General features: G+C 39.9%; 1 protein-coding gene across 1 annotated transcript in view; it reads left to right on the plus strand.

Annotated features, from left to right (window-relative positions):
* dhps (deoxyhypusine synthase) overlaps positions 1-24084 on the plus strand; it is a 31540-nt gene extending 7456 nt beyond the window's left edge. Inside the window, exons 5-10 of the mRNA XM_061974263.1 lie at positions 862-958; positions 1062-1148; positions 4717-4822; positions 4903-5006; positions 11166-11291; positions 22284-24084. Coding sequence (XP_061830247.1) covers positions 862-958; positions 1062-1148; positions 4717-4822; positions 4903-5006; positions 11166-11291; positions 22284-22379 — 616 coding nt within the window. The 3' untranslated portion in view covers positions 22380-24084. The remainder of the gene's footprint in view (positions 1-861; positions 959-1061; positions 1149-4716; positions 4823-4902; positions 5007-11165; positions 11292-22283) is intronic.
* The last annotated feature ends 3416 nt before the right edge of the window (positions 24085-27500 follow it).

Raw genomic sequence — 27500 nt, forward strand, 5'->3', positions numbered from 1 at the left:
TTTACTGTACTACTATATGAGTACATATGTTCTATTATTTCATTGAAAATAAAACAGCAAAGTCCATTTGGCTGTCATCTGTTTTAATTATGAGACACAATTGTGTCAAAGTCATGATTTTTTTTTTCATGCTTGAAATAAGAAATTATTACTTTAAAAAATGTAGTTTTATACTTGTGAGTGTTGATGACACAGCTTTGCAACAGTTGATATTCTAGTTTCAAGCATGTTTTACTCAATATAGGTCATCAAATCTCAGCAACAAGCTGTAATATCTTACTGAGATCATTTCGGACCAAAACCCTTAAAACAAGTAAAACACTCTAACATAAAATCTGCTTCATGAGAAGAATTATCTTATCAGACAGAAAATAAGCAAATATCACCCTTTTTTGAGATATTTAATTTTACTTAGGTTTCAGTTTTTGCAGTGTGTGCATAATTGAAAACAGGTCTCACTGGTTTAAGTTATTTCTACGGGCTTGGGTGCCGAGGGCGATGCACAGAGTGAGATCTTCTTCTCCCTGTTTGAAGCGAGCGATTATTATACGCAAAGTGTCTGTCACTCAAATGCCTGTGACGGCGGAGAAAGGAAAACCCTCAGCCTCTTGCCGTTAAGTTATCGCACTAATGAAAACCTCAATGTCGATTCGATGTCTATTAATTGCGCAGCCCTATTGAATAGAATAATTATTGGCACTGTAATCACATCCCAATGTTTTAGGCATTTAACGAATACTGCATCGGTCTAAAAGACAATCAAAGACATAAACAGAAGTGAATACAACATTGTGCTTTGACGTTATGACACAGGTAAATGTCTGTAATGTGTCAAACTCTCTTCCATGCTCTTTCTTCAAGGATTGGAAACCTCCTCGTGCCAAATGATAACTACTGCAAATTTGAAGACTGGCTCATGCCCATATTGGACCAGATGTTGTTGGAGCAGAACACAGAGGTGAGGATACTTACAGTAATTACATAGCAAGTTGAACTATTTACTTACTACTAACTTATTTTGTGATTACAGTAGTTGTAAATGAATTGAAATGACGTTATAGGGCACACGTTGGACACCTTCTAAAATGATCCACCGCCTTGGCAAGGAGATCAACAATACGGAGTCAGTCTACTACTGGGCATACAAGGTTAGTCTCCTGGTATTTTTGATGACTACCGTAAATGCTCTAATTGACGCTTCTATTCAATTAACCGCAGAGTCACCTGTAGTTGTGTGGTGTATGAAAGCAAACAATTGCAGTGGTCAAAAAACATTGGCTTAACATCACTTACATACTCTTTAAAACTATGGTCTTCAACAGGGGGTCCACAGAGGTACTGAGAACCCCTCTTATTTCATTGTATATGTATGTCTTATATGTATAGCAGTGTTTCCCCCAGAAAATGTGTTATCACGTCTCCACCTCATGGCTGAATGCTGATATACAAGTCCTAGCTACCTGAGATACTAAGTATGTCATTATTATGACTTACTAAGTCAAAATAATGGCTTACTAAGTCACAATAATGACAAAATAATGACTTACTAAGTGAAACTAATGACTTACTGTAAGTAAGCGTTTGAAAATAAGCGTTTGAAAAAAAGAGTTAAAAGTGGGGCCACATGCTGACATATGCTCAACTCATCATGCTTAATTTATTACAGCATTTGGGAAGCCTGTAGTTGATTTTTATTATGTATATGTTATATTTTTATCAACGTGTGATAGCAGGGACCCTGCCATTCAAAACTAGGCTGCTACATTACTAATGATTAATGTAACTATAGCTGAAAAAAATAGTACAATAGCAATAGGAGAGACTATTAATCCCTGAACACCATGGAGTTCATGTAGGCTTTATGATGCTGTTACATTATTGTATCAACTATTAGAGACAGAAACTCTTCATTGTCCTTTTTTGCTGCTTCAACACAGAAAAAGGTCAAGTGAAATAACTTAGTTGTTAACTGTAGGTCAATAATGCTTGTCTTTCTCTCAGACAGACAGGGCTTTGCTGTCGGTAACACACGCACGTACACACACCGCACAGTGAGCTAACGTTACGCTAAAAGCTAATTAGCCTTCACCTCAAGGACTGCGAGCGAGCTGAGTTGCCGCTTATGTTTCTAGAACATCAACAGGCTCATAGTGATGTTACTACCTGGGAGGTGTTTATTATAATTTGAGGAGAGTCCGCTGCTTTACCTGCTAAACACCTTTCTGCTCACCCCGTCTCTCGGCACTGACTTTATGCACTCTGAATACGCACCGCTGATTGGCTGTTATCGCTCTGCGTGTAACCAATCAGATGGTTCTGTGGGTGTGACAATGCTGGGGGAGAGCAGCGCAGCAGAGAGACGTACTTGTTAAGACGTTAGTTTAGGCGGTGGCTCTTTGTTGTTAAGGCGACTGCCTTAACAACAAAGCGCTGCGGGAAACCCTGTATAGATATTATCATTATTATTTAGTTTTATTGTGAAGCTTGTATGGTTGGCTTTGGAGTACCGGTACTTGACAAATGTAATGTGAGACGTGATGGTGAGACAGACAGATGTACATATTTTCCCCAGAAAAGTACCTTAAGTTGTTATTTTTATTATTCTTTTTTAATAATAGCATTTAAGATAACTTGATTGCCTTATAAGTTAATTTATGTATTCTAGCGATAAGACCTTTTTGACACTAAAGCTCTGCTTAAATCACTGTCTAGGAACAGAACCCATTCCTAACCCGAGGACTATAACAAAGTACCTTTAGGACCAGTTTGATTTAAAACACAATTTATGCAAGATTTATAAGTAGGGGATCCCGCTCCATCAATCAATCAATCAATCAATCAATCAATGTTTATTTATATAGCCCTAAATCACAAGTGTCTCAAAGGGCTGCACAAGCCACGACGACATCCTCGGTTCAGAGGATGTCATCGTTCAAGCAAAAACTCACAACCCAGTGGGATGTCAATATGAATGACTATGAGAAACCTTGGAGAGGACCGCAGATGTGGGTGACCCCCACCCCCTCTAGGGAAGACCGGATGCAATGGACGTCGAGTGGGTCTAGCACAGGGGTGCTCACACTTTTTCTGCAGGCGGGCTACTTTTCCTTTGATCAAGTCGTGGGGATCTACCTCATTCATATATATAATTTACATTTACTTATTTATGAAATATATGTTTTTGTTAACAAGTTAAAGGTGTTTAATGATAATGCAAGCATGTTTAACACATATAGTTAATATTGTTAAAAAATTAAAGGTGTTTAATGATAATACAAGTATGTTTAATACATATAGTTAATATTGTTAACAAGTTAAATGTGTTTAATGATAATACAAGCATGTTTAATACATAGTTAATATTGTTAAAAAATTAAAGGTGTTTAATGATAATACAAGAATGTTTAATACATATAGTTAATATTGTTAACAAGTTAAAGGGTGTTTAATGATAATACAAGCATGTTTAATACATATAGTTAATATTGTTAACAAGTTAAAGGTGTTGAATGATAATACAAGCATGTTTAACACATAGTTAATATTGTTAAAAAATTAAAGGTGTTTAATGATAATACAAAAATGTTTAATACATATAGTTAATATTGTTAACAACTTAAAGGTGTTTAAAGATAATACAAGCATGTTTAACACATATAGTTAATATTGTTAATAAGTTAAAGGTGTTTAAAGATAATACAAGCATGTTTAACACATATAGATTCCTTTCTTTCTTGAAGACAAGAATATAAGTTGGTGTATTACCTGATTCTGATGACTTGCATTGATAGAAATCAGACAGTGGTGCTGATAAGGTCCGCATTTTCGAATGGAGGAGAAAAAAAGTCCCCCTTTCTGTCCAATACCACATGAAAGTGGTTGATTTTTGGCATCTTATTTGTCCAGCTTCCGTACTCCTTTGTATGCACTTTACAAGAAATACATTGTCGGCAAACTCCGTAGCTTGCTAGCTTGTGCACGCCAGCTTTCTGAGACTCTTATTTTGGTAGCGCAACTGTGCAACTGTGCAGTCGGTCTTTGGAGTTTTGACGACAGGTACGGCGCCAGAGTCTGTTGAAATAAAGTGTTTCTCGACTTCCAGTCGGTAATTTTAATGAGCTGGCAGCAGCCAGCGTCATCTCAGAAGACCCTCGGGTGCCGTGAATGTCAATCAAGTGACGAAAGTGATGTCATAGTGAAGATTTATGATCGCTCATTTTTAGGACTATTTTTTTAATGCCTGGCTCGTGATCGACTGACACACCCTCCGAGATCGACCGGTAGATCGCGATCGACGTAATGAGCACCCCTGATTTAAAGGCTAGAGTATACAAATGAGTTTTAAGATGGGACTTAAATGCTTCTACTGAGGTAGCATCTCTAACTGTTACCGGGAGGGCATTCCATAGTACTGGAGCCCCAATAGAAAAGTCTCTATGGCCCGCAGACTTTTTTTGGGCTCTGGGAATCACTAATAAGCTGGAGTTCTTTGAACGCAGATTTCTTTTCTTTCTATCCATCTCTACTTAACTTTGGGTGTCCTTGGCCTGGACAACGTTGAGAACCCCGGATCTCGACCACGAGGAAGTGTGTTAAATGTAAATTGGAATAATCATAGGTGCCTTTTAACAATACTTTCTGTCTCTTCAAACACAGAAGAAAGCACTGCTCATTTTACCAGATGGTCTTTGTATTGTGCTGTTTTTTTGAGTTTAGAACAACATCCCAGTGTTCAGTCCCGCGCTGACAGACGGCTCTCTGGGTGACATGTTATACTTCCACTCCTATAAGAACCCCGGCCTTGTGCTGGACATCGTGGAAGGTAAATGTCCACATATACATATGCAATCTTTCTGTTAGCAATTGCAGAACTTCTCTAAATGTGTGCCTGTTCTTTTGTAGATATTCGCAAATTGAATACCCAGGCGGTGCAGGCCTACAAATCGGGAATGATCATCCTGGGTGGCGGCTTGGTCAAGCATCATATAGCCAACGCCAATCTCATGGTAACTAGCGTCTTTTCCTCTCAAACAAAGAAGTAGAATGACAACAATATCAAATGTATTTACAAACAAAGAATCCTAATAATAATAATACTCTTGATTGGCACAGTAATTTGGCCAAATGAGGACAATTGGAGACACAACATCCATTCATCCATCCATTTTCTACCACTTGTCCCTATGACGTGTTTAAACAAATTGAAATGGGTCACTGTTGGATGTCTGCGTCCATCAAATGTGGCCTGCTGCATCGACTTCTTGTTCAGAACTCAGCAGGCTATGGCGATGTACTTTTTCTTCTTGTGTGCATAAAAGCTTGCACCATGCTGCTTTTTTAACCTTTTGTTAAGCCGATGCTTGAGCGAGTGTGCATCACTTTGTGGTCGTTATAGATCTCCTCTTACTACTGCCACTAGACCAGTGATCTTCATACCCAATCTCAGACATTATAGTTATTTAATGCTATTTGTTATGAACAAAACCCAAACCAGTGAAGTTGGCATGTTGTGTAATTCGTAAATAAAAACAGAATACAATGATTTGCAAATCCTTTTCAACTTATATTCAATTGAACAGACTGCAAAGACAAGATATTTAATGTTCGAACTGAGAAACGTAATTTATTTTGCAAGTAATCATTAACTTAGAATTTAATGGCAGCAACACATTACAAAAAAGTTGGCACAGGGGCATTTTTACAACTGTGTTACATGGCCTTTCCTTTTAAAAACACTCAGTAAACATTTTGGAACTGAGGAGACCAATTTCTGAAGCTTTTCAGGTGGAATTATTTCCCATTCTTGCTTGATGTACAGCTTAAGTTGTTCAACAGTCCGGGGTCTCCGTTGTGGTATTTTAGGCTTCATAATGTGCCACACATTTTCAATGGGAGACAGGTCTGGATTACTGGCAGGCCAGTCTAGTACCCGCAATCTTTTACTACGAAGCCATGCTGTTGTAACATGTGGCTTGGCATTGTCTTGCTGAAATAAGCAGGGGCGTCCATGATAACGTTGCTTGGATGGCAACATATGTTGCTCCAAAACCTGTATGTACCTTTCAGCATTAATGGTGCCTTCACAGATGTGTACCGGTAAGTTACCTATGTCTTGGGCACTAATACACCCCCATACCATCACAGATGCTGGCTTTTGAACTTTGCGCCTAGAACAATCTGGATGGTTCTTTTTCCTCTTTGTTCCGGAGGACACAACGTCCACAGTTTTCCAAAAACAATTTGAAATGTGGACTCTTCAGACCACAGAACACTTTTCCACTTTGGATCAGTCCGTCTTAGATGAGCTCGGGCCCAGCGAAGCCGGCGGCATTTCTGGGTGTTGTTGATAAATGGCTCTGGCTTTGCATAGTAGAATAGAATAGAATGGACTTTATTGTCATTATATTTGCATATAACAAGATTAAGGACTCCAACTTAAGGTGCAGTAGTGGTAACAAATATGGAATAAAAAGAAAATCACATAAGTAATAAAGATAAAAAAATAAGGATTGAAATAAACAGACTACTATCCAATAAAAACAATAAGCAATCTGGTACAATATACAAAACAATATACAAAAACTGTACAATATACAGAAGAAAACAAGAGTACTGGAGTAATAAAGTAATGACAATCAGTGCCAGACGTATTGCACTCGAAGGGTAATATTGCACAGTAGGGTATTGGGGTAGGATATTGTATAGGGGTGAATAAGTTATTATAAGTTTGAGTTCAGGATGGTGACAGCTGTGGGAAAAAAGCTGTCTCTGAGCCTGTTTGTTCTGGTAGCGCCTGCCCGATGGTAGCAGGTCGAACAGGTGGAAGCCAGGGTGTGTGCTGTCCTTGGGAATGTTTTTTGCTCTGCTGAGGCAACAGGAGTTGTGTAAATCCTTCAGGGAGTGGAGGGGGCAGCCGATGATTTATGACCCTCTGAAGTCGAGTTTTAACTTGCACTTACGGATGTAGCGACAAACTGTAGTTACTGACAGTGCTTTTCTGAAGCATTCCTGAGCCCGTGGGGTGTTAGTCAAAGTTTGAAGTTGCCTGGAGGTGTTGTTTTAGTGCGGTTTTGAAGGAGGATAGAGATGCACTTTCTTTTACACCTGTTGGGAGTGCATTCCACATTGATGTGGCATAGAAGGAGAATGAGTTAAGACCTTTGTTGGATCGGAATCTGGGTATAACGTGGTTTGTGGAACTCCCCCTGGTGTTGTGGTTATGGCGGTCATTTACGTTATGAAAGTAGTTTGACATGTACTTCGGTATCAGGGAGGTGTAGCAGATTTTATAGACTAGGCTCAGTGCAAGTTGTTTTACTCTGTCCTCCACCCTGAGCCAGCCCACTTTGGAGAAGTGGTTTGGAGTGAGGTGGGATCTGGGGTGGAGGTCTAAAAGTAACCTGACTAGCTTGTTCTGGGATGTTTGGAGTCTAGATTTGAGGGTTTTGGAGGTGCTAGGGTACCAGGAGGTGCAAGCGTAATCGAAAAAGGGTTGAACGAGAGTTCCCGCTAGAATCTTCAAGGTGCTTTTGTTGACTAGAGAGGAGATTCTGTAGAGAAATCTCGTTCGTCGGTTGACCTTTTTGATTACCTTGTGTGGAAGTCGCTTTCTTCCGGGTTCTTTTGGCCACCAAGCACAGACATCAGCGCTCCTTTTCAGGGCTTTCAGACACTGTTTTTATTTTACAATAAAGTCTCTGTAGTGCTTTTCAGCAATTGTCTTTCGTCTGTGCGAATCCTGCTCTCGCTCTCTCTCGTGCTCCAACTCCAGCCACCATCAACCACCCTCTCTCCTTCCCAGCTGCTGCCTTTAACAGAGCGACAGGTGATTAGATAAACGCGCCCAGGTGGGCCATCTACTCACCTGTCGCTGATCTCGAAGCCGGTCCTGACACATCCCGCTTCGCCTCAGGGCCACGCCCCTCCACACCTTGGTTGCCATTTTATCACAGGAAAGATTAGCCTCTAGAATGGAACGTAGGTAGGTGACCTCATCTTTCCTGGTGATGTCACCCACTTTTATAGTGAAGTCACTGACTTTCTTGAGATTGATTTGGGACCCAAATAGGATGGATTCCGTTTTACCTAAGTGTATGGATAGTTTATTGTCAGCGAGCCAGGTGCAAATACTAAGGAGTCTTTTCACTGATATCCTTTACACACTGATGTCGCTTTTTGATGCAGTACCGCCTGAGGGATCGAAGGGTCCGTAATGTCATCGCTTACGTGCAGTGATTTCTCCAGATTCTCTGAACCTTTTGATGATATTACGGACCGTAGATGGTGAAATTTCTAAATTGCTTGCAATAGCTGGTTGAGAAAATGTTCTTAAACTGTTGGACAATTTTCTCACGCATTTGTTCACAAAGTGGTGACCCTCGCCCCATCCTTGTTTGTGAATGACTGAGCATTTCATGGAAGCTGTTTTTATACCCAATCATGGCACCCACCTGTTCCCAATTAGCCTGTGGAATGTTCCAAATAATAACTTTCTCAGTCTTTTTTGCCACTTGTGCCAGCTTTTTTGAAACATGTTGCAGGCATCAAATTCCAAATGAGCTAATATTTGCAAAAAACAACTTTTCCAGTTCGAACGTTGAGTATCTTGTCTTTGCAGTCTATTCAATTGAATATAAGTTGAAAAGGATTTGCAAATCACTGTATTCTGTTTTTATTTACCATTTACACAACGTGCCAACTTCACGGGTTTAGGTTTTGTACAATGGGGTCTTTCACTTACAAAAAGTGACAAATGACAAAAGGAGATGATCCGAGCTAAAAAGGCCAGGATAAGAGGGTGAAACCAAAAACAATATCACGAGAGGAAGCCAGCGACTCGATAAAAAGTAAAAAGAAAAGAAAAGGAGACCACAAGGGAAAAACAGGAGGACTGAGCACTCAAATACAAAAACTAACCAGGTGGGAAAAAAGCACAGGACTCATCTCAACAAGCTGGAGGAACTGGAAGCACGACTATGTGGAAAGATCCCACACCAAACAGGTGCGTGAGGGGAGACTAAATAGGTGGAAGTAATTTGACTACAGCTGTGCTCGTCACTCCTGCCTTCCCTTGGCAACTGAAACAGAAAAAGGCACAGGGGATAGACTACGCCAGCAGGAGGCACCAAAACACAGATACTGTATGTAACACAACACTCTGTGTGGAGCAAACCTTTATGTGTGTGTTCCCAGTCAAATTCTCCCATCAACTTAAGTACTTTTGCTGCAAAGTTTGCATTGAATATTAACGGACAGCAAGCATGCAGACCAATCCAGCGTAAGGAAGTTCACATTAATGCAAACAATGGTATAGCTTACATTTTCAGCAATCAAGTAAGCCCTACTTAGTAAAACCATACTTGCCAACCTTGAGACCTCCGATTTCGGGAGGTGGGGGTGGGGCGGGGGGCGTGGTTAAGATATATATATATATATATATATATATAAGAAATACTTGACTTTCAGTGAATTCTAGCTATATATATATTTTATTTATTTATTACATATATATATATAAATAAAAGAAATACTTGAATTTCAGTGTTCAGTTATTTACACATATACACACACATAACACTCATTTACTCATTGTTGAGTTAAGGGTTGAATTGTCCATCTTTGTTCTATTCTCTGTCACTATTTCAGAACACACACATTATACAAATATACATTATAAAATCAATAAGACAACGGGAGCTCTAATTTGGGAGTCTGAATTAGGATCAGAAGTTCCTATATAAACATTGCGTACTCACGTCGCCTTTTTGTATTGATTACTGCAGCTGTGCACTGGATTCATTCACAAATACAAACTACAACTCACAAACACTTTAGAGTTAGGCTCCACCATCAGAATGTGTACTTAAACTTATAAAGATCACATGGATATTATTCAGTGAGTTGATTCACCAAAACTAACCTGTTATACAGGAGGAAAAAGCACACAGGACGTTTCAATTGTTCACAGACTGGTCGCGCTCATCAGAATGACAAGACACTTCAGGTCTGCAGGTGATAGCATTCAATTGGGAAGAAACGCCCTACTGCCCCCTACTGACCAATGTGAATACTGATAAATGTGTAATGACAGCTCCAAAAACGAATTCAAACCATAAAATAAATAAATCAACACAAAAATGTGACATATTATGGGTGGGTCACATATGCATGTACAGTTACTTTTAAACAGTATTGTCCTGTTTAAAAGTGTCACAACATTGCTGTTTACGGCAGACGAACTGCTTTACGGTAGACGGAAACTTGACTGCTGTTGTTGTGTGTTGTTACCGCGCTGGGAGGACGTTAATGAAACTGCCTAACAATAAACCCACATAAGAAACCAAGAACTCGCCCTCCATCATTAGCTGTTTATATTGTGAGAAAGTGGACGTGTGAACAGGCTGTCAACACGTCACTCAGGTCCGCATGGAATTGGAGGGGGCGTGGCCTCCAGTTCCGCCTGAATTTCGGGAGATTTTCGGGAGAAAATTTGTACCGGGAGGTTTTCGGGAGATGCGCTGAATTTCGGGAGTCTCCCGGAAAATCCTGGAGGGTTGGCAAGTATGAGTAAAACTAAAGTTAAAACTAACTAAATGTAGTTAAATATGTTAAAAGTTTTTTTTATGCAGCCCGGTGGTTCGGGACTTTTTCACTTGATAACCCTGACCTGCAAAGATACACACAAAATGCTTATGAGGTTTGTCATTTTGATTAAAGTTAAAGTACCAATGATTGTCTCACACACACACTAGGTGTGGCGAAATTATTCTCTGCATTTGACCCATCACCCTTGATCACCCCCTGGGAGGTGAGGGGAGCAGTGGGCAGCAGCGGTGGCCACACTCGGCAATCATTTTTGGTGATTTAACCCCCAATTCCAACCCTATTCAGGTACAGTATATCAACACAAAAAACAAAAACAAATGTTTTTTTAATAAATATGATATTTTTTAAAGTCCCACTTTAAGCCAGTTAATAAACTAATAGGCCAAAATTGCAATTCTGACTAGGTAGTTTATAAACACCACTGACAGTTTTCAGTATCAATGCACTGTATTAAAACTGTCAAATATGGAAAACAAAAAAGAACAATTTGCTAAATTTCCAAGACACACTTTATAAATCACCTATTTAAAGCTCTAACTCTTTTCTATTTTGTTTTCCAGAGAAATGGTGCCGATTACAGTGTGTTTGTCAACACGGGCCAGGAGTTTGACGGCTCTGACTCTGGTGCTCGACCCGACGAGGCCGTGTCTTGGGGCAAGATCAAAACCGATGCCAAACCTGTCAAGGTACCACTGTTGATCCTGACAACATTAATGCTGTCGCTCTCTCGCTTAAATATACCGTATTTTCCAGACCTTAGGCCGCACCAGATTATAAGGCGGACTGCCGATGAATGGTCTATTTTCAATCTTTTTTCATATATAAGGCGCACCGGATTATAGGGCGCATTAACGGAGTCTAGGGCTGCAACAACTAATCGATTAAATCGATTAAAATTGATTATAAAAATAGTTGGCGATTAATTTAGTCATCGATTCGTTGGATCTCTGCGATGCGCATGCGCAGAGGCTACTTTTATTTATTTTTTTATAAACCTTTATTTATAAACTGCAACATTTACAAACAGCTGAGAAACAATAATCAAAATAATTATGGTGCCAGTATGCTGTTTTTTTCCAATAAAATACTGGAGAGGATAGAAATGTAATTTGTTTCTTTTATCCGATTATTAATTGATTAATCGAAGTAATAATCGACAGATTAATCAATTATCAAATTAGTTGTTAGTTGCAGCCCTAAAGGAGTCATATTATAATTTTTTTAATAAATTGACAACACTTCCTTGTGGTCTACATAACATGTAATGGTGGTTCTTTGGTCAAAATGTTGCATAGATGATGTTTTACACATCATCTTCAAGCCGCTTTCTGACGGATGCGCCGTTTTGTGGGTGGTCTTATTTACGTGGCTCACCTTCGACAGCGTCTTCTCCCCGTCATCTTTGTTGTAGCGTGCAAGGACGGGAGTGGAAGAAGTGTCAAAAGATGGAACTAAGTGTTTTAATGACATTCAGACTTTACTTAAACCAATAAGGGAGCAGCATCTCCTCATCCGGAAACAACAACAAGGCCAGAAATGTGTCCCGTGAAAAACCGTCCAACTGGAACTCTCTAATAACTAAAGTTCCTTGGGTGAATAATGTAAACTCACTACACCGGTATGTTTTAGCGCTTTCATGGCGAGTTTACTGACAGATATAAGTAAGAACTTTACACTACTTTATATTAGAAATGGCAACAGCGGAGGATGAATGTCACATAACAAGAAGATAGAGAAAAAGAAGCTTATCGACTACGGCGTCTCCATGGACTACAAAGACAGACGCGCGCAAATTTTCAGGATTTATGCAGATCCCAAATACAGATCAGCAGGTACCAGAAGGTAAGAAAAGTTGCCTTTGCATAATATTGCGAAACAAAACGACATATAATGTCTTACCTTCTACACACACCTTAATAATACTCGTATGTTGAATGCGCCAACAATCCATCAAGCGGTGCGGCTTCATAGCTTACCAAAGTCATAATAAAACATTTTGATAGATTTTTGAGCGCCGTGTGTAACGTTCTATATTTTCAATGGACTATGTAAAATGTTGGTGTTGTTTACTTGAGTCATATTGCCATCACAGTGCAGTCTACATGTATCTCTTATGTTTGACTGCCATCTACTGGTCACACTTATCATTACACCATGTACCAAATAAAATTGCTTTGAGGTCGGTAAGCAAAACCAGAATTATACCGTACATTAGGTGCACCGGGTTGTAAGGCGCACATAGAGTTTGAGATAAAAAAAGGATTTTAAGTGCTCCTTATAGTCCGGAAAATACGATACTCCAGATTCTGCTTTGCCATTTATTCACTAATGTATACTAAAAGCTGTTTTTTTAGAGAATATAATACCGTTGAACTTCACTACCCGCTACGTTTAAGAGCTAAGCTGGACAGTGGCTTGGCAGCCTGGGCTTTTGGCCTACTGGCTATCGCTATTTATCCCCATGGAAGACACGAGTCAGACCCCTGTCCGGAATGATACATAAACAAAAATAGCTATAATTTAGCTTTGAAACAGTTTTTTTTCCCTCCTGTTTTTTTTCTCAAGCTGCTGCGCCTTCTCTGAAGTCACCTGCCTCACCACTATTACTTTAAGCCAGTGTTTTTCAACCACTGTGCCGCGGCACACTAGTGTGCCGTGAAATACAGTCCGGTGTGCCGTGGTAGATTATCTAATTTCACCTATTTGGGTGAAAAATATTTTTTGCAAACCAGTAATTATAGTCTGCAAATGATGTGTTGTTGTTGAGTGGTCGGTGCTGTTTGGAGCTCGGCAGAGTAACCGTGTAATACTCTTCCATATCAGTAGGTAGCAGCCGGTAGCTAATTGCTTTGTAGATGTCGGTAACAGCGGGAGACAGTGTGAAGGTAAAAAGGTGTCTAATGCTTAAACCAAAAATAAACAAAATGTGAGTGCCCCTAAGAAAAGGCATTGAAAGTTAGGGAAGGCTATGCAGAACAAAACTAAAACTGAACTGGCTACAAAGTAAACAAAAACAGAATGCTGGACGACCGCAAAGACTTACTGTGGAGCAAAGACGGCGTCCACAATGTACATCCGAACATGACATGACAATCAACCATGTCCCCACAAAGAAGGATAAAAACAACTGAAATATTCTTGATTGCTAAAACAAAGTAAATGCGGGAAATATCGCTCAAAGTAAGACATGAAACTGCTACAGGAAAACACCAAAAAAAAGAGAAAAAGCCACCAAAATAGGAGCGCAAGACAAGAACTTAAACCCTACACACAGGAAAACAGCAAAAAACTCAAAATAAGTCACGGCGTGATGTGACAGGTGGTGACAGTACACCTACTTTGAGACAAGAGCTACAGTTAGGTCCATACATATTTGGACATTGACACAATTTTCAGTATTCCAGCTCTGTACAACACCACAATGGATTTCAACATGTGCTTTAAGTGCAGACTTTGAGCTTTAATTTGAGGGTATTTACATCCAAATCAGGTGAACAGTGTAGGAATTACAACACATTTTATATGTGCCTTCCACTTTTTAAGGGACCAAAAGTAATTACACAATTGGCTACTCAGCTGTTCCATGGCCAGGTGTGTGTTATTCCCTTGTTTTCCCCCCATTTATTTAATTTACAAAGAGCAGATAAAAGGCCTAGATGTCATTTCAAGTGTGGTATATTCATTTGGAATCTGGGGAGGTCATCTCTCAATATGAATTCCAAAGAATTGTCCCTATCAGTGAAGCAAGCCATGATTAGGCTGTAAAATCAAAACAAAGCCATCAGAGAGATAGCAAAAACATGAGGTGTGGCCAAACCAACTGTTTGGTACATTCTTAAAAAGAGAGAACGCACTGCTGAGCTCAGCAACACCAAAAGACATGGAAGACCACGGAAAACAAGTGTGGTGGATGACAGACAAATCCTTTTCCCTTGTCAAGAAAAACCCCTTCACAACAGTTGGCCAGATCAAAAAAACTCTCCAGGAGGTAGGTGTATCTGTGTCCAAGTCAACAATAGAGAGGTTTCGTCACAAGGTGTAAACCAGGGGTGCTCACACTTTTTCTGCAGGCGAGGTACTTTTCAATTGATCAAGTCGTGGGGATCTACCTCATTCATATATATAATTTACATTTACTTATTTATGAAATATATGTTTTTGTTAACAAGTTAAAGGTGTTTAATGATAATACAAGCATGTTTTAACACATATAGTTAATATTGTTAATAAGTTAAAGGTGTTTAATGATAATACAAGCATGTTTAACACATATAGTTAATATTGTTAACAAGTTAAAGGTGTTTAAAGATAATGCAAGCATGTTTAACACATATAGTTAATATTGTTAACAAGTTAAAGGTGGTTAAAGATAATGCAAGCATGTTTAACACATATAGTTAATATTGTTAACAAGTTAAAGGTGTTTAAAGATAATACAAGCATGTTTAACACATATAGTTAATATTGTTAACAAGTTAAAGGTGTTTAATGATAATACAAGCATGTTTAACACATACAGTTAATATTGTTAATAAGTTAAAGGTGTTTAAAGATAATACAAGCATGTTTAACACATATAGTTAATGTTGTTAAGTTAAAGGTGTTTAATGATAATACAAGCATGTTTAACACATATAGTTAATATTGTTAATAAGTTAAAGGTGGTTAAAGATAATACAAGCATGTTTAACACATATAGTTAATAAGTTAAAGTTGTTTAAAGATAATACAAGCATGTTTAACACATATAGATTCCTTTCTTTCATGAAGACAAGAATATAATTTGGTGTATTACCTGATTCTGATGCCTCGCATTGATTGGAATCAGACGGTGGTGCTGATAACGTCCGCATTTTCGAATGGAGGACAAAAAAAGTCCTCCTTTCTGTCCAATACCACATGAAAGTGGTTGGTTTTTGGCATCTTATTTATCCAGCTTCCGTATTCCTTTGTATACACTTTACAAGAAATACATTGTCGGCAAACTCCGTAGCTTGCTAGCTTGTGCACGCCAGCGTTCTGAGACTCTTATTTTGTTAGCGCAGGCAGGATGAAGCAGAGCTTTTATTGTGCAACTGTGCAGTCGGTCTTTGGAGTTTTGACGACAGGTACGGCGCCAGAGTCTGTTGAAATAAAGTGTTTCTCGCTTTCCTGTCGGTAATTGTAATGAGCTGGCAGCAGCCAGCGTCATCTCAGAAGACCCTCGGGTGACGTGAATGTCAATCAAGTGACGTCATAGTGAAGATTTATGATCGCTCATTTTTAGGACTATTTTTTTTAATGCCTGGCTGGTGATCGACTGACACACCCTCCACGATCGACCGGTAGCTCGCGATCGACGTAATGAGCACCCCTGGTGTAAACCATTGGTGAGCCTCAAAAACAGGAAGGCCAGATTAGAGTTTGCCAAGAAACATGTAAAAGAGCCTGTGCAGTTCTGGAACAACATCTTATGGACAGATGAGACAAAGATCAACTTGTAGCAGAATGATGGAAAGAGAAGAGTATGGAGAAGGGAAGGAACTGCTCAAGATCCAAAGCAAAGCACCTCATCAGTGAAGCATGGTGGTGGTAGTGGCATGCGTGGCTGCCAGTGGAACTGGATCTCTTATATTTATTGATGATGTGAGAGCTGACAAAAGCAGTAGAATGAATTCTGAAGTGTTTGGGGCAATATTATCTGCTCATATTCAGCCAAATGCTTCAAAACTCATTGGAAGGTGCTTCACAGTGCAGATGGACAATGACCCGAAGCATACTGCGAAAGCAACCAAAGAGTTTTTTAAGGCAAATAAGTGGAATGTTCTGCAATGGCCTAATCAATCACCTGACTTGAGTTCCATTGAGCATGCATTTCCCTTGCTGAAGACAAAACTGAAAGGGGAACATTATCACAATTTCAGAAGGGTTAAAACCATTAAAAATCAGTTCCCAGTGGTTTATTTTATTTTTCGAAGTTTTTTTTCAAAATGTTACCCATCACGCAATATCCCTAAAAAAAGCTTCAAAGTGCCTGATTTTAACCATCGTTATATACACCCGTCCATTTTCCTGTGACGTCACACAGTGATGCCAATACAAACAAACATGGCGGATAGAACAGCAAGCTATAGCAGATTCAGACTCGGATTTCAGCGGCTTAAGCGATTCAACAGATTATGCATGTATTGAAACGGATGGTTGTAGTGTGGAGGCAGGTAGCGAAAACGAAATTGAAGAAGAAACTGAAGCTATTGAGCCATATCGGTTTGAACCGTATGCAAGCGAAACCGACAAAAACGACACGACAGCCAGCGACACGGGAGAAAGCGAGGACGAATTCGACGATCGCCTTTTAACCAACGATTGGTATGTGTTTGTTTGTCATTAAAGGAAACTAACAACTATGAACTAGGTTTACAGCATATGAAATACATTTGGCAACAACATGCACTTTGAGAGTGCAGACAGCCCAATTTTCATCAATTAATATATTCTGTAGACATACCCTCATCCGCTCTCTTTTCCTGAAAGCTGATCTGTCCAGTTTTGGAGTTGATGTCAGAAGGCCAGGGAAGCTAGGGTCGATATTCTTCTCTTGATCATCTTCAGTGGCATAAGGGACGGTGTGAGCCAAGACATCCAGGGGGTTTAGCTTGCTCGTCTGCAGGAACAAACTGCCGCCATTGCTTGCCATGCTACCGAGGTCCTTTGTCCCTGAATTGCTCACACACTCCGGCAGATTCAATGGGGGTCTGGCGGCAGATTTCTTTGACTTTGTCGTTGGAAATGCATCTGCTTTGAGTGTCGCAGGATATCCACACATTCTTGCCATCTCTGTCGTAGCATAGCTTTCGTCGGTAAAGTGTGCGGAACAAACGTCCAATTTCTTGCCACTTTCGCATCTTTGGGCCACTGGTGCAAATTGAATCCGTCCCTGTTCGTGTTGTTACACCCTCCGACAACACACCGACGAGGCATGATGTCTCCAAGGTACGGAAAACAGTCGAAAAAACGGAAAATAACAGAGCTGATTCGACTCAGTGTTTGTAATGTGTTTGAGAAAATGGCGGATTGCTTCCCGATGTGACGCCACGTTGTGACGTCATCGCTCCGAGAGCGAATAATAGAAAGGCGTTTAATTCGCCAAAATTCACCCATTTAGAGTTCGGAAATCGGTTAAAAAAATACATGGTCTTTTTTCTGCAACATCAAGGTATATATTGACGCTTACATAGGTCTGGTGATAATGTTCCCCTTGAAGGGAAAATGCCCAAAGAACAAGCAGGAAGTGAAGACAAGAGGCCCGGCAGAGCATCACCACGAACGAAACCCAGCGTCTGGTGATGTCTATGTGTTCCACACTTCAGGCTGTCATTGACTGCAAAGGATTTGCAACAAAGTATTAAAAAGTGACAATTTGATTTTTGATTATGTTAGTTTGTCCAATTACTTTTGGTCCCTTAAAAGGTGGAAGGCACATATAAAATGTGTTGTAATTCCTACACCGTTCACCTGATTTGGATGTAAATACCCTCAAATTAAAGCTCAAAGTCTGCACTTAAAGCACATGTTGATTGTTTCATTTTAAATCCACTGTGGTGTTGTACAGAGCTGAAATACTGAAAATTGTGTCAATGTCCAAATATTTATGGACCTAACTGTATATTGATGCATGGTTGGTTATGGTTTAAAGCAGTGGTTCTTAACCTGGGTTCGATCGAACCCTAGGGGTTCGGTGAGTCGGCCTCAGGGTTTCGGCGGAGGTCAAAACACACCCGACTCATCGTGAAATACAAACTTCTCCCTATCGGCGTATTACGGATACGGCAACAACTGACTGGTTTGCAGGTGTGTAATTTCTTGTGAGTTTATGCACTGTGTTGGTTTTGTTGTTTGAACAAGGTGATGTTCATGCATGTTGTGCACCAGTAAAAAAAACATGGTAACACTTTAGTATGGGGAACATATTCACCATTAATTAGTTGCTTATTAACATGCAAATTAGTAACATATTGGCTCTTAACTAGTCATTATTAAGTACTTATTAATGCCTTATTCGGCATGGCCTTATTATAACCCTAACCCTCTAACCCTGACCCTAACCCTAACCAAATAATTCTAAATTAAGTCTTTATTACTTAGAATATGTTCCCCTAGTGTCCAAAAAACTCTAAATTAAGTCTTTGTTACTTAGAATATGTTCCCATACTTGCCAACCCTCCCGGATTTTCCAGGAGACTCCCGAAATTCAGCACCTCTCTCGAAAACCTCCCGGGACAAATTTTCTCCTTAAATTCAGGCGGACCTGGAGGCCACGCCCCCTCCAGCTCCATGCGGACCTGGAGGGTCCGCATGGAGCAATGTTGTTGTAATATATTGAGTTGGAGGCAATAAACAGGCGAGGGGATGAAGTACGTCTCTTTACTGTAGACTTCAGAACAGACTCACACACTTGACGTCAGGTGCGCAACACCACGTAAATCGTTGGCCAACCAAAAAGTAACCCCAGTACGCTATAGCCAACATTCACCAGGAGATGGCAACAGACAAACATCACTCCATTACATTCCTCCCCTTTTAGAATTGTAGAAATTACTCAAAAGAAATAAACAACCCAACCAAAAAATGCAGCAGCTCATTTAAAAAACTGTACTTAAGCCACATTCTTTTTTTTTTTTTTTAGTACTGAACTCTTAACCCTCATTTGTAAACAATAACATGCTTATTATACAAACAGTATTTGTACATCTTTAACACTGATTTTTATACTGTCTTCAGAGATTCCGTTTTTTTGGTGGTACTCGAAACCTTTCTGGTTACCTGCGGATCACTGGTGGGGTTTTTGTTGTGGGTGATCTGGGTTCTGATGATGGCAACTCAGCAGCCCTTGAATCTGGTTCAATGATGAGACTAGTTTGTGTCTGACTCACTGATGGTCCTGGTGATGGAACTGAAACAGCACTATCCAGTTGTACTGATGGCACATTTTCTGCAACTGGTGGAGACTAGATAACTGGCAGTCTCTCCATGTTTTCTCGCCATGGTAACATGTGATCCACATGCACTGTGCGCTGTCTCTGTCCCTCTTGATAGATACATAGATTGAGATATATATATATGTATATATATATATATATATATTTTTTTTTTAAATTTTATTATATATATATATATATGTATGTATATATATATATATATATATATATATATATATATATATATATATATATATATATAATATATATGAAATACTTGACTTGGTGAATTCTAGCTGTAAATATACTCCTCCCCTCTTAACCACGCCCCCACCCCCACCTCCCGAAATCGGAGGTCTCAAGGTTGGCAAGTATGATGTTCCCCATACTAAAGTGTTACCAAAAACATATAACTTTGTCTTGAATTGAAAAAAAAAACATTTTATTTTTCACTAAAGAAGGGTTCGGTGAATGCGCATATGAAACTAATGGAGTTCGGTACCTCAAATAAGGTTAAGAACCACTGGTTTAACGTCATATCCAACAATTGCGACGACTTTTTACTGTCAACTGAGTTTAGTTTTTTAATGATTTCTGTTGGTGGTGTGCTTTAGGGATGTCCCGATCCGATATTTGGATCAGATCGGCCGCCGATATTTGCAAAAAAATGCGTATCGGCAAGGCATGGGGAAAATGCCGATCCAGATCCAGTTAAAAAAAAATTCTGCTCCATGTTTTCCAACGCACCTATTTAAATAGTACATTCCACTTTTCTGATGCTCCCTAATTTCCGTTCCGCATTTTCCAACACACCTTCAACACATCCACAGGTCTGTGGATTCTCACGCAGTTGCTTTTAGCTGCTGGCATTACACGACAGGCTCTTCTCACTCTTTTCTGTGTCTGTGCTTCTCACAGACAGCGAGCACACCTTCTTACACACGTCACATACTGTCACGTCATACGTCACATACTGTCACGTCATACGTCACATACTGTCACGTCATACGTCACATACTGTCACGTCATACGTCACATACGTATACGTCCTCCCCGAGCAGAGAGGTAGCAGCATGGCTAACGTTAGCTGTGATGCTAGCGCAGCCGTGTGACCAACGTTCTCTCTAAGGTGCGCGCTTGTGCAATTGCGCACAGTTTAAACGTCCTCTGCGCATAGCAATTATATGCCACGCACAAAATCAAATAAAAAAATAAGCGCATAACAATTTTCGACACACGGACACGACAGAGAAAACAGTTTTCGTCATCATTGTTCAAATATTATAACGTCTGTCGAGACGCTTATCTCCATTCGGTGCCACACGCTCACACCATCAAAATGCCGAGGCAAAAATTTCCACATCAACACCGTATGAAAAAATTTGTGATTTTTTTAGTTGTGATTTCCTTCTCTGCATGAAAGTTTAAAAGTAGCATATATTAATGCAGTATGAAGAAGAATGTTTTATTGTAGACATGCAAGCCTTGAAAGAAAATGTTGAAAATCCAGACTACATTTCCTGCAAATGGATGCATTTCTACCCTATATTTTAACTTTAGATTTATTCTCATATCAAACTCTTTTGGCTGTCTTTTTGACACTTACATCCGGCGCCCCCCTCCACACCCTGGATTATAAATAATGTAAATAATTCAATGTGATTATCTTGTGTGATGACTGTATTATGATGATAGTATATATCTGATAGTATATATCTGTATCATGAATCAATTTAAGTGGACCCCGACTTAAACAAGTTGAAAAACTTATTGGGGTGGTACCATTTAGTGGTCAATTGTACGGAATATGTACTTCACTGTGCAACCTACTAATAAAAGTCTCAATCAATCAATCAAAACACATAGAATCATCATACTGCTGTGATTATATGCATCAAGTGTTCATTCAAGGCTAAGGCAAAATATCCAGATATATATCGTGTATCGCAATATGTCCTTAAAATATCGCAATATTACAAAAAAGGCCATATCGCCCAGCCCTAGTTCAATGATGCCATTTCTGTTTGTCATGTATAATTTTGTCTATTTTGTGTTTATCCTTGAATAAACAGGTCAGTTTCTTGTTACCAACCATTGTGTATTATTCAAACTCCCCTAATTCAGCTGGCTAGTTGTTATCAAGAGTACTAAAACCCTTTTCAACATGATTCTGACAACTAAGTAGGCTAAATAACTTTAAACTTTAATACATGCTCGGATAGGCCATTATCGGTCAGTATCGGTATCGGTCAGTATCGGTATCGGATCGGAAGTGCAAAAACAATATCGGTATCGGATCGGAAGTGCAAAAACCTGGATCGGGACATCCCTAGTGTGCTTCCGGATTTTTTCAACGCAAAAAATGTGCCTCGGCTCAAAAAAGGTTGAAAAACACTGCTTTAAGCATCACTCCGAGGCCTCACTGTTAGATAGCCTTTGAAAGTACAAGGTTATCCATGGTATAAAATGTTTTTTGGAGATTTTGTTTAATTTTGGAAATTGTTCTACCAATGGTTTCAAACCAATTGTACACAAGTTAATATGCCAAATAACTGAATAGCGTTAGTCCTGGCTTCAGTATGCAATGCGTTCATTTGGCCTGCAGAGGGCGTCAAATGTACAAATGACAACCAAACACAGTTACTTTGCTGTGGAAGATTGGAATAAAAATGTGTCATTTCATTATGTTATGAAAGTATCATTTTGTCGTGTATTTTCCAGGTGTACGCTGATGCCTCCTTGGTGTTCCCTCTGATTATGGCCGAGACCTTTGCGCTCCACGCTGACAAGCTGACCGCCGGCAGGAAAACGGAGTGAATGGACCGTTAGCAAACAGGCGCCCGGGACTTTGTCTTATTAAAGACACCCGTCAAACACTTTCCTCCTGCTTAAGGCCAGGTAAACCTTTCACTACCGCAGCATTCCCGCGCTGCCGTGTAGAAACGAGACCATGTGGTGTTGCTTAGCTTGGACGCGGACAATATTTGCTCGTTTGAGCAAGTAGTTTTACTCGTATTAAGATGGCAGAAAAAACAAAATCATATATTGCAGCACGCATCAGAGGCGCTTGGGAATGGGGCAACTCATTTTAAGTTTTTTAAACCTCCGTGGGGGCTTTTCTATGTTATCTAAAGCATAAAATCACAATGCAAGATTGTTGTATTTTTCTGTCATGGTTGAAAAGTAAATTGGCCCAATTCAGAAGACGTCATGAGTCATGCATGCAATTCTTTATTTCGCACAATTTGGAATAGTTTTACATGTATGACTCATATTTAAAGAATATTTTTATTTTGCTATATACTTCCACTGAGGTTTTTATAGTCTTGGTGGTCTTGAGTATTTGATGGGAAGATACAACAACTATTTACCTAATTATGATTACATTTTGTGGAGGGATATGCAAAATAGTTGGGAGGGAAAACAACTTTTATTTTATCAATCAATCAAAGTTTACTTATACAGCCCTGGGCTGTTGGTGAGGCTACGGGTTTATTTTTTTCTCTTTTAATATTAAGGCATTTATTTATATATTGCATGAATCATAATGGGAAACTATGTAGCAGCATCGATACTTTTGACTTTGGATTTAAAGTGTTGGACGAATTCTGCTATTTTTCAACCTTTTATCCGTTTTTTTCTTTTGGCATAAATTAAAACTTTCTGTTTTAACAAAAAAGGGGGGCTGGAATTCACAACTTGGAGCACCTATGCTCCCTTTGAATGTTTACATTTTCATCCCCCAGACATAATACAGCTACTCTGAACTCCTTTTCCTCTCTCTTGCTCTTTGCAAACGACCACATAATCAAGTCATGGTAATGATGACATTTCCCATCGTGATAAATCAGTCTGCTGTTGTGGCAGTAATATTTCCTGCCTCTAATCACGTTTCCCGTATCCTCATGTTGTTTTCATAACCTACTTATAGTTTCACTTTACGTTATTTTTTTTAAATAAGGGGGAATTAAATGCTACGTTTACCGAAAACCTAATTTTCCACAATCCTGTGGTGAATGTTTTTTAGCTTTTTTTTTGGAAACGAGGAGTGGAATAGGAACTACGACACAGTCAACTTTCCCAAAACCTGAGCCCTAGAGTAAATGCGGCACACACGCACAATTTGGGTGTTTCTTTCCCACACAAAACGGCTTTTCCAGTCAAGTCATTTCCTATGGATCGAGTGCACATTTTTTCCCAATGCAGTGATGGTAGGTCAGATATGTTTAGCAATGGAATATAAATACATTAGAGGAGGTCAGAATTGCTTTGGAAACTCTCTTTGGGACAATATTCACATTGGGGCGGCAGGCTCAGAGTGGCCGTCTTGTAACTGGACGGTTACTGGCTAGATCCCGGTCAGGCGAGCTCATGTTGAGGTGTCCTTAAACAAGACACAGAATCCTAACTGCTTCTGATGGGTCGTGGTTAGCGCCTTGCATGGCAGCTTTCGCCATCACTATTCCACTATTTTGTTGTTCTTAATGTGCACTGACAATAAAAAGCATATTCTTCTATTCTATTCAGAAGTACTTTTCTGTTCTTACACCTACAGGACACATTTGAACTAAAGATGAATATGCTCTTATAACACAGAAAGTCCTGACTTGGGTCTGAATTGTTACGATACCACTTACGTCCTCGACTAGTCAGGAGTTCAAACTGATGCCAGTCAGACCACTTTAAAGGTGACCTATGATCAATTTACTCTTTTTTGACCCTATAAATGTTGTTACAAAGTTGGATATTTGTATTAAACAATCGTCAAATCATAAGGTGAACCAGTTTTGGATGCCTGTCTTTGCAGGGTTTTACAGTCTGGTAACCTTGTGACATCACAGCGAGGTGGACGTACCTATTTGGACATTATTCAAAGGGGAACATTATCACAATTTCAGAAGGGTTAAAACCATTAAAAATCAGTTCCCAGTGGCTTATTTTATTTTTCGAAGTTTTTTTCTAAATTTTACCCATCACACAATATCCCTAAAAGAAGCTTCAAAGTGCCTGATTTTAACCATCGTTATATACACCCGTCCATTTTCCTGTGACGTCACATAGTGATGCCAACACAAACAAACATGGCGGAAAGAACAGCAAGCTATAGCGACATTAGCTCGGATTCAAACTCGGAGTTCAGCGGCTTAAGCGATTCAACAGATTACGTATGTATTGAAACAGATGGTTGTAGTGTGGAGGCAGGTAGCGAAAACGAAATTGAAGAAGAAACTGAAGCTATTGAGCCATATCGGTTTGAACCGTATGCAAGCGAAACCAGCGACACGGGAGAAAGCGAGGACGAATTCGGCGATCGCCTTCTAACCAACGATTGGTATGTGTTTGTTTGGCATTAAAGGAAACTAACAACTATGAACTGGGTTTACAGCATATGAAATACATTTGGCAACCACATGCACTTTGAGAGTGCAGACAGCCCAGTTTTCATCAATTAATATATTCTGTAGACATACCCTCAGCCGCGCTCTTTTCCTGAAAGCTGATCTGTCCAGTTTTGGAGTTGATGTCAGCAGGCCAGGGAAGCTAGGGTCGATAGGGGGTTTAGCTCGCTCGTCTGCGGGAACAAACTGCCGCCATTGCTTGCCGTGCTACCGAGGTCCTTTGTCCCTGAATTGCTCACACACTCCGGCAGATTCAACGGGGGTCTGGCGGCAGATTTCTTTGACTTTATCGTTGGAAATGCATCCGCTTTGAGTGTCGCAGGATATCCACACATTCTTGCCATCTCTGTCGTAGCATAGCTTTCGTCGGTAAAGTGTGCGGAACAAACGTCCAATTTCTTGCCACTTTCGCATCTTTGGGCCACTGGTGCAACTTGAATCCGTCCCTGTTCGTGTTGTTACACCCTCCGACAACACACCGACGAGGCATGATGTCTCCAAGGTACGGAAAACAGTCGAAAATAACAGAGCTGATTTGACTCGGTGTTTGAGAAAATGGCAGATTGCTTCCCGATGTGCTCCGAGAGCGAATATTAGAAAGGCGTTTAATTCGCCAAAATTCACCCATTTAGAGTTCGGAAATCGGTTAAAAAAATATATGGTCTTTTTTCTGCAACATCAATAATAATAATAATAATAATAACTGGGATTTATATAGTTATTATTTGGGGCTTTACATGTAGAACCCATCATTCATTCACACCTGATGGTGGTAAGCTACTTTCATAGCCACAGCTCTGGGGTAGACTGACGGAAGCGTGGCTGCAATTTGCGCCAACGGCCCCTCCGACCACCACCTATCATTCATCATTCAATTCACCGGTGTGAGTGGCACCGGGGGCAAAGGGTGAAGTGTCCCGCCCAAGGACACAACGGCAGCGATTTTTGAATGGTAAGAGGCGGGGAGCGAACCTGCAACCCTCAGGTTTCTGGCACGGTTGCTCTACCCACTACGCCACGCCGCCCACATAGGTCTGGTGATAATGTTCCTCTTTAAGCTCTCAGCCTGAGGAAGATGAACTCATCCACCTCTGCTTCAGACTATGAGAAAACACAAAAAAGGTATAAAGTATTTTCATCTAATCTTGGCATGTGCACAATAACACCAATTTACATGCAGTAAGTGCTGCTAAAAACTACTTTTTTTACGCAGTCTCTTAATCGATCGACGAGTGTGCCAAAAATATTGGCACCCCTGCATTTCTGTCAGATAATGCACCACTTCTCCCAGAAAATTGTTGAAATAACAAATTTTTGGGTATTTACATGTTTGTTTATTTTGTTTACCTTGGAACAACAACAAAAAAAACCCAAAAGCCAAATCTGGTATTATTTTACACAGAACTTCAAAAATGGACTGGACAAAATGATTGACACCTTTTCAGAATTGTAAGAAATAGTTGTCCGGTGGCCATGGATGAAGTGCTGGCTGTCCAGAGTCGGGACCCGGGGTGGACCGCTCGCCTGTGCATTGGTTGGGGACATCTCTGCGCTGCCGTCTCCGCTCGGGATGGTCTTATGCCGCCCCACTATGAACTGGACTCTCACTATTATGTTAGATCCACTATGAACTGGACTCTCACTATTATGTTAGATCCACTATGGACTGGACTTTCACAATATTATGCTAGACTCACTCGACGTCCATTGCATCCGGTCTTCCCTAGAAGGGGTGGGGTCACCCACATCTGCGGTCCTCTCCAAGGTTTCTCATAGTCATTCACATTGACATCCCACTGGGTTGTGAGTTTTTCCTTGCCCTTATGTGGGCTCTGAACCGAGGATGTCGTTGTGGCTTGTGCAGCCCTTTGAGACACTTGTGATTTAGGGCTATATGAATAAACATTGAGTTGTATTCTAAGCATGTGATGCTCCTTTTAATTTGTAATTAAACTCACCTGTAGCAAGTAACAGGGGCTGGCAATGTAGAAATCACACTATATTGCTAGTTAAAATGAAGAAAGGTTGACTCAACTTTTGTGTTGTGTGTACCACACTGAGCATGGAGAAAAGAAAGAAGGGCAAAGAACTCTCAGAAGATTTGAGAACCAAGATTGTGGAAAAGCATGGACATGAATTGATTAACGTGGACCCCCGACTTAAACAAGTTGAAAAACGTATTCGGGTGTTACCATTTAGTGGTCGATTGTACAGAATATGTACTGTACTGTGCAATCTACTAAGTTTCAATCAATCAATCAATCATCTCAAGGCTACAAATCCATCTCCAGAGATCTAAACTTTAAAAATTTTTTTTTTTTTTTTAAATTACAAATTAAAGGAGCATCACATGCTTAGAATGCAACTATTTCTTACAATTTTGAAAAGGTGCCAATTTTGTCTAGTCAATTTTTGGAGTTCTGTGTAAAATATCAGATTTGGCTTTTTTTTTTTTTTTTTAGTGTGTTGTTCCCAGTGTTGGGTTAGTTACTGAAAAGCAGTAACTAGTTACAGTTACTAGTTACTTCATTTCAAAAGT

The sequence above is a fragment of the Nerophis lumbriciformis genome, linkage group LG22 (genome assembly GCF_033978685.3).
Source record: "Nerophis lumbriciformis linkage group LG22, RoL_Nlum_v2.1, whole genome shotgun sequence".
Lineage (NCBI taxonomy): Eukaryota > Metazoa > Chordata > Actinopteri > Syngnathiformes > Syngnathidae > Nerophis > Nerophis lumbriciformis.